Genomic DNA, 8,396 nt, shown 5'->3' with positions numbered 1-8,396 from the left:
TACAGCTACTTGGAAGGCTGAGGTGGGAGGATCACCTGAGCCCAGCAGATTGAGGCTGCAGTGGCCGTGAGAGTGTCACTGCACTCCAGCCTGGGTGACAGGGAAACTCCAACTCAAAAAACAAAACAAAACAAGAAGAAATTTTTGCAGAGACATGGTCTCACTATGTTGTCCAGGCTGGTCTCGAACCCCTGGCATCAAGCAATCCTCCCACTTTGGCCTCTCAAAGTGCTGGCATTACAAGTGTGAGCCACTGTGCCCTGCTAGGGATTAGACTTAGAAGACTGCTTAAATTCTAGAACAGGGGTCAGCAGACTACAGGGTATGGGGCCAAATCTGGTCTACTTTTAGAAATATTTATCTGTTTTTGTAAATAAGGGTTTTTTTTTGTTTTTGTTTTTGTTTTTGAGTTGGAGTTTCACTCTGTTACCCAGACTGGAGTGCAGTGGCCAATCCCGGCCACTGAAGCCTCGACCTGCTGGGCTCCAGTGATCCCTCTGCCTCAGCCTTCCAAGTAGTTGGAACTACAGGCGGGCGCTACCACTCCCAGCTAATTTTTTAATTATTGTAGAGATGAGGTCTCGCCAAGTTGCCCAGGCGAGTCTTGAACCTGCAGGCTCAGGCCATCCACTCACCTCAGTCTCCCAAAGTGCTGGGATTACAAATTGAGCCACTGAGCCCGGCTTGTAAATAAAGTTTTATTGGAACGCTGCCACACTCATTCATTTATATGTTGTCGATGGCTGCTTTCACACTGTTAAACAATTGAGTAATTATGACAGAGACCATATGACCCACAAAGGCTAAAACATTTGCTCCCCGGCCCCTTGCAGAAAAAATTTGTTGACCCTTGGTCCAGAGTCACAATGTGACATGGTAGATAAACCATTTTCCAAATCTTTCTTTCTGTTTACTTCCAAATGAGGCTTATGAGCTGAGGAAAAGTTCAAATCCAGAAACATCTTGCCAAACTATAACTATTATTATAACCAATTACAGCTGTTTCCTCTTCAGACCAATGTGCTTAATAATAGGAAATTTTTTTGGAAACATATTCAAACACTTTTCTCTTTTGCATTTTCTTGTGTCTGTTTCCTGCTATTTGGCCAGATGCATCCCTATTATTTAAAGGACAATCAGGATTTTCACAACAGGAATACAGAGAGAAATAAATGGTTAATATTTTTGCTTCTGACATACAAAATAACGTTTTCCAGCAAGACAATACTTTTGATATCCAGGTTTTATTGAGAAAGGGGATTTTCTAAATTTCTTTAGAAATTTAAACCAGGTGCAGTAGCTCATGCCTGTCCCCCAGCACTTTGGGAGGCCGAGGTAAGAGGATTGCCTGAGCCCAGGGGTTTGAGACTATCCTGGTCAATTTGGCAAAATTGCCAATATCTCTACAATAATCTCTACAATAAATTTAGAAAAATAGCCAGGTGTGGTGGTGCACGCCTGTAGTTCCAGTTACTTGGAAGGTTGAAGCAGAAGGATCACCTGAGCCCAGAGGGCTGAGGATGCAGTAGCAGTGAGCATACCACTCACTCCAGCCTGAGTGACAGAGTGACACCCCAACTCAAAAAAAAGAAAGAAATTTAGACAAACGCTGGACAACAGTGACTCACAGCTATGGCTCATGCCTGTAATCGCAGCACTTCGGGAGGCTGAGGTGGGAGGATTGCTTGAGACCAGGAGTTCAAGACCAGCCTGGGCAACATTTGTCTCTACAAAAAATTTTAAAACTTAGAGGGGTATGGTGGCGCATGCCTGTAGTCCCAGTTACTCAGGAGGCTGAGGCGGAAGGATCATCTGAGCCTAGGAGGTCAAGGCTACAGTGGGCCGTGATGGTGCCACTGCACTCCAGCCTAGGTGACAAAGTGAGATCCCGACTCAAAATAATAATAATTACATAAAGTGGGTCATTTATCATTTAAATTCTTGGATCCAGCTAAGTTTATCACATTAGACTAAAATATAGTCCTCATTCCATTGTCTAAGCCTCCCTCACACCAGTGCTCAGCAGTGTGAAAAACTTCTTTTTTTTTTTGAGTTGGAGTCTCGCTCTGTCGCCCAGGCTGGAATGCAGTGGCATGCTCAACGGCCACCGCAGTCTCGACCTGCTGGGCTCAGGCGATCCTTCCGCCTCAGCCTTCCAAGTAGCTGGAATCACAGATGTGCGCCACCACACCCAGCTAATTTTTTATTTATTGTAGAGACAGATCTCACCAAGTTGCCCTGGCTGGTCTCGAATCCCCGGACTCAGGCAATTCCCTCACCTCGGTGTCCCAAAGTGCTGGGATTACAGGCTTGAGCCACCACGCCCAGCAGCGCTGTGGGTGTGAGAACTTCTAAAGGTATTTCATAGAAATAAACAAATTGCCTTTTGGGGAGCACATTTGAGTATGGTGAGAGTAAATTTGTGCTCCTGCGTCTTTCCTCAGCCCCACACCTCTTTAAACTCTGGATTGGATTACTTCCTCACGCACGTCCGCAAACATACCCACACCCACACATGTACAAACTGGTGTTTAAAGCTAGTTTCAGGAACACGCTAGAAGAGAGTTAGGTTCTAAGATAAACAGGAGGAAAAAAAACCCCTTCCCTGCTACCCCCAAAAAACTCACTCCTGGTAGCTTTATTTTAAAATGCAACTACTTGTGTAAACAGGATTCAAGGATACAACTTTTTCCTGCTCTTTTTCTTCGTCTGATCCAGGGAGACGCTGAGGTCATCAATCTGTCACAAAAAAAAAAGTATAATTTGGTCACTTTGTAGAATAAGGCTTATGCGTTGGAGCCTATTAGATAAATTACAATGTCGAAAAAAATTTTAGGGCCGAGTGAGGTGGCTCACGTCTGTAATCCCAACACTTTGGGAGGTGGAGGCGAGAGGATTGCCTGAGCCTAGAGGTTTGAGACCAGCCCGGGCAGCTTGGCGAGACCTCTTCTCTACACTAAATCAAAAAACTAACCCAGCGTGGTGGCGTGCCCCTGTAGTTCCAGCTATTCTGGAGGCTGAGACGTGAGGATCGCCTCATCCCAGCAAGTCAAGGCTGCGGTGGCCGTGAGCAGCATGCCTGTGCACTCCAGCCTGGACGACAGAGTGAGACTGACTCAAAAAAAACAACAAAAAACCTTCCAGGGACAGAGCAAACAAAGCAAAGAGCAACAGAAAGCTCAAAGTCTCAGTCTTGAGATGAGGCTGGAGCCACCTCGCCCTTGGCGACGGGCACCCTCCTCAGCGTGAACCCAGACAGCACGCTCAGGCTGTTTTTCAATCTCCTTGATAAATATGCAGGGTTTCTTTGCCAGTAGTAAAGCTACTAGCTCAAAGCAGGCTGGGTGACCTCAGATGGCTCCACTGGGACGCGAGAGGCACTGAAGCCCTGGTGAAAACGGTGCTGTCACTGCCCACTCAAAGGGCCACCTATCAATGCGCCACGTGCCACCCCCTGGAGCGCACACATGTGCGTGCACACACTTGTTCGTGTGTGCATGTGTCCACCTCCCCCGGGGGCCGAGGCCAAGACGGGCATCCCACATCAGATGGATGAATAGCAGGTCTGTCCTGCCAGCTGTGTGCTTGCTCCCACCCAAAGAAAGCGGCAGAGACTCAGACAGCGAAGCTTGGACGAGCCCACGCAGTCTGCTCCCGGCCCTCGGTGCGTGTCAAGAGACTTGAGGGCAGTGAGATGGCGTCAGAAAGAGAAATCATCGACCTCCAAGTAAGTTCTCTCCGGGCGACAGGGAGCCCGATCGGGGGGCAGAGGCAAAGCTGGAAGAACAGAGGACTGGAATTTTCGTCACTTTCTGTTCTCCCCCTTCCATTTTCTTCTCACCCACCCCCTTCTCCAAATGCTCCCTGGGCTTTGTCTCTGATTTCTCTTGCTCTCTGTTTCCCTGTCTGGTTCTTCACTTGTTTTGAAAGATGTGAGAAGCAGATTGTTGAAATCCCTCTTGGCCTCTGCTTCCTCTTGTCAGTCAAAGAGCTAATTAGATCCGTGTTACCAGAAAATGACTTCACATTCTGCAGGGCGCTTTCCCCCAAACCCCAAGACAGCCAAGATGTATCTGAGAGCCTCCCGGTTTCCCGGAGACAGGAAAGATGTGAGTTTGGGGGTTAGGAAGGGAGTCAGCTGGCCGGCTTTGGAAGAAACTAGAGCCATTCCTCAGGTTGGAAAAAACTAGGGCCATTCCTCAGCTATCTTCACAAAGTGCTCCTGTGTGGGACAGAAAGTGTCTCCTTTGCACAGCGCCCAGCAAGGAAATCAGTAGTATCGCCCAGGAAGAGGCAGAGCTGTGTGTCCCTCTCCACCTTGGCCAGGCCTGAAGGGCTTCAGAGGGCCAGTCCACCACTGTAGGGGAAAGGGATGGATGTCACAGTGAGAGGACAATCAGGCCACTGGGATCGGTACCCTTGACTCTCTGTCATTAAATAGGAGAAAATCAACTTTCCTCTAGCTGTCGCAGATGTATGGTTTATATGTCGAGTCAAGTAATTAAAGTGTGGAAAAGGACTCTTGAGATCAACAATTTTGTTGTTGTTGTTTTGGTTTGGTTTTTTCCTTCTGAGTGACGGTCTCACTCTGTTGCCCAGGCTGGAGTGCAGTGGTGTGATCACCGCAGCCTTGACCTCTTGGGCTCAGGCGATTCTTCACTTCAGCCTCCCAAGTAACTGGGGCTACAGGCGTGCACCCCCCACGCCCAGCTTACTTTTTAAATTTTTTGTAGAGAGGAGGTCTCACTATGTTGCCCAGGCTGGTCTTAAAGTCTTGAACTCAAGCGATCCTCCACCTCAGCCTCCCAAAGTGCTGGGATTACAGGTGTGAACCACCGCGCCCGGCCGAGATCAAGAATCTTTGATCCTTGAACCTGGACTTCAAACAAAATCTTAAACGGCAACCCAGTATATACTTCTGACTTTAAAAGAGCTGTTTTGGCCGGGCTCGAGGCTCAGCCTGTAATCCCAGTGCTTTGGGAGGCCGAGGTGAGTGGATTGCCTGAGCCCGCGGGTTCAAGACCCGCCCGGGCAAATTGCTGAGATCTCATCTCGACAATAAATCAAAAAATCAGCCGGGCGTGGTAGCGCGTGCCTGTAGTTCCAGCTACTCGGAAGGCTGAGGCGGAAGGATCGCCGGAGCCCAGCAGGTCGCGGCTGCAGTGTGATCACTGCACTCCAGTCTGGGCAACAGAGTGAGACTCCAACTCAAAATTTAAAAAATAAAATAAAATACAAAATAAAAAGAGTTGATTTGTTGAAGCTGTGTGTCAGGGGGTGGGGGGCAGAGTAGTACGAGCCTAGGAGAGCCTCTGCTCTTGACCTCGCCATCCCTGATATGCCACCAGGAATTTATAGAATCACTCGGTGTACTGTGTCAAAACCATTCACCTGGTGCAACTGCACACCCAGTGTTGATTTCCTCACTTGGCAGCCAGTCAGCCCCAAACAGGGTCCCACCTCAAGGGGTGCTGTCCCCTCTGCCGGGAATCCTCTTTCTCCGACTTATCCCTTGGCCGGCTCCTTCTAGCACATTCTCAGCTCGAATGTTTCTGCCCCAGGGAGACCACCCCTGACCAACCTCTGTATAGGAACTCCCTTCCCCAGTGTGTCTCCGTTATTTGTTTGATTTCTTCCATAGCCCTGCCGCCCCCCCCAAATGAGACGCTTATTTATCTGTTATGTATTGCCTGTCACTGTCTCTAGGACATAGACTCCCTTAGAGAAGGGTCCACTCTGTTGTATCCATTGCTGCAGCCCTAGCACTGGGCGATGCTTGGTGCACTGTACGTGCTTGGAAAATACGTGTTAAATGAATGAGTTAGGGAAACCATGAGTTAGAGGGGCTCAGTATTTGGCATAAGGTCATTCAACCAGTCCATGACAGAGTTAGGACTTCAGTCCAGGTCTTCTGACCCTCGGGTGTATTTTCTTCTTTCTTCTAGTTCTTGCCTTTGCTAGATCCCTAGACGCTAAGGAAACGGGTTTCTTATGTGCTGATGGGTTAAGCAATCCTGAGTTACAGGCCGAGGACTCTGCATTGAACGAAAGGTTCAGAAAGAAAGAGGCTGGTAGGTGGGGAGGAAGGAGAAGGGAATGACTGCTGGGCTTGATGAATGCCTCTTTCTCTAGCAGGTAACTGAAGGGTTGGTTTCCCTTCTTTATTAGATAGAGTCGGTCTTTCTTTCCTAATGTACTATTTTCTTCTAGTATCTTATTCACATCTTCCTTTGGTCAGAAGTTTTGTTTGTTTGTTTGTTTGTTTTTTGGAGTTTTTTTGAGTCAGAGTCTCACTCTGTCGCCCAGGCTGGAGTGCAGTGGCCACTCCTGGCCACCGCAGCCTCAACCTGCTGGGGCTCAGGCGATCCTTCCATCTCAGCCTTCCAAGTAGCTAAAACCACAGGCATGCACCACTACACCTTGCTAATTTTTCTTGACTTATTGTAGAGACAGAGTCTCACCAAGTTGCCCAGGCTGGTCTTCAGCCCCTGGGCTCAGGCAATCCTCCCACATCAGCCTCCAAAGTGCTGTGATTACAGGCGTGAGCCACCGCGCCTGGCCTGGTCAGAAGTGTATCTAATTACTTTCCACAGCTTCCTCTTCAGTTCTCTGGATTAAATAAAATTTCTTTGTTTTGTTTTGTTTATTTATTTATTTATTTATTTTTTAGTTGGAGTCTCACTCTGTCACCCAGACTGGAGTGCAGGGGCCGCTCCCGGCCACCGCAGCCTCGACCCGCTGGGCTCCGGCGATCCTTCCGCCTCAGCCTTCCAAGTAGCTGGAAATACAGGCGTGTGCTACCACGCCCGGGTCATTTTTTTGTTTTGTTTTGTTTATTTATTGTAGAGATGAGGTCTCGCCAAGTTGCCCAGGCGGGTATCGAACCCGCAGGCTCAAGCAATCCACTCACCTCAGCCTCCCAAAGTGCTGGGATTACAGGCTGAGCCACCGAGCCCGGCTCTGTTTTATTTTTTTTTTGAGACAGGGTCTTACTCTGTCATCTAGGGGCGTGCAGTGGCACAATCACAGCACACTACAGCCTCAACCTCCTGGGCCCAGGCAATTCTTCTGCCTCAGCCTCCCAAGTAGTTGAGACTACAGGCGCACACTGCCATGCCTGGCTAATTTTTATTTATTTATTTTTTGTAGCGATGAAGTCTTGCTATGTTTTCTAGGCTGGCTCGAACTCCTGAGCTCAAGCAATCCTCTCGCCTCGGCCTCCCAAAGTGCCGTGATGACAGGTATGAGCTACCATGCCCAGCCTAAATGAGGTCTTGAGTTGTCCTTGGAATCTGAGTAACCAAGGTGGGAGAATCCCTTGGGGCCAGGAGTTCAAGACCAATCTGGGCAACATAGCAAGACCCTATCTCTAAAAAAATTAAAAAGTAAAAAATTAGCCAGGTGTGGTGGCACATGCTTGTGGTCCCAGCTACTCTTGGAGGCTGAGGTGGGAGGGTTGCTTGAGCCCAGGAGTTGGAAGCTGCAGTGAGCTATGATCGCACCACTACCCTTCAGTCTGGGCAACAGAGCAAGACCCCATCTCTAAAAACAAACAAACAAACAAACAAAAAAACAACAGGGAAAAAAACCCCTCTTTAGTTAAAACAATGTAGTACAGTGGATAGTAAAGTACTATCATTGGTTGACAGCTTTCTGTCTTAATGATTATCTTCACAATGTTAGTGTGCATTTGAAAGAGGTGACTAACCCATCAAACCTGTGATTTAGAAGGTTTATTGTTTGGGATGAGGCTAAAAAAAGTGACAGGATGTGTTTTAACACCTTTATGCACTCCTTGCGCCGGACATGGGCATGCCTGGAGGTTCAATAACCGTGTCTGTCTGAACTGTTGGGAGTGTGGCTGGTTTGGGTGATGTGTGTCACAGGTGTGTGCCTGTGTCCACTGCCATACTAAGACATTGAAATCCTGAACCTGGCACGGCTGAACTGATGGAGAAACCCCCATCTACAAAAACACTCATTCGAGCCTCTACAATCAATGTTGCCTGTGTGTTCCCAGGTCAACACTTGTGAGACTGGAGTAGTTAGCACTCGCACAACTGGGTATGCAAGTCAAGGCTGCGGTGGCCGGGAGTGTGCCACTGCACTCCAGTCTGGGTGACAGAGTGAGACTCCAACTCAAAAAAAAAACTCAGCCTGTCATCCCGCGCCTTGGGAGGCTGAGGTGAGTGGATTGCCTGAGCCCGCGGGTTCGAGACCCGCCTGGGCAGGCGAGACTTCGTCTCTACAATAAATCAAAAAATTAGCCGGGCGTGGTAGTGCGCACCTGTAGTTCCAGTTCCTTGGAAGGCTGAGGCGGAAGGATCGCCGGAGCCCAGCAGGTCGAGGCTGTGCTGGCCGGGAGCGGCCACTGCACTCCAGTCTGGGTGACAGAG

At 48.8% G+C, this 8,396-nt stretch overlaps 1 protein-coding gene across 1 annotated transcript in view; it reads left to right on the top strand.

The window, feature by feature from the left end:
* The first annotated feature begins 3,284 nt into the window (after window positions 1-3,284).
* The window catches only part of NINJ2 (ninjurin 2), a 120,273-nt gene continuing 115,161 nt past the window's right edge, over window positions 3,285-8,396 (top strand). Inside the window, exon 1 of the mRNA XM_008063815.2 lies at window positions 3,285-3,727. Coding sequence (XP_008062006.1) covers window positions 3,695-3,727 — 33 coding nt within the window. The 5' untranslated portion in view covers window positions 3,285-3,694. The remainder of the gene's footprint in view (window positions 3,728-8,396) is intronic.

Source organism: Carlito syrichta, unplaced genomic scaffold (assembly GCF_000164805.1).
Source record: "Carlito syrichta isolate Samal-C Ts95f unplaced genomic scaffold, Tarsius_syrichta-2.0.1 Scaffold307058, whole genome shotgun sequence".
Taxonomy (NCBI): Eukaryota; Metazoa; Chordata; class Mammalia; order Primates; family Tarsiidae; genus Carlito; species Carlito syrichta.
This window is presented reverse-complemented; position numbering and strand designations above follow the sequence as displayed.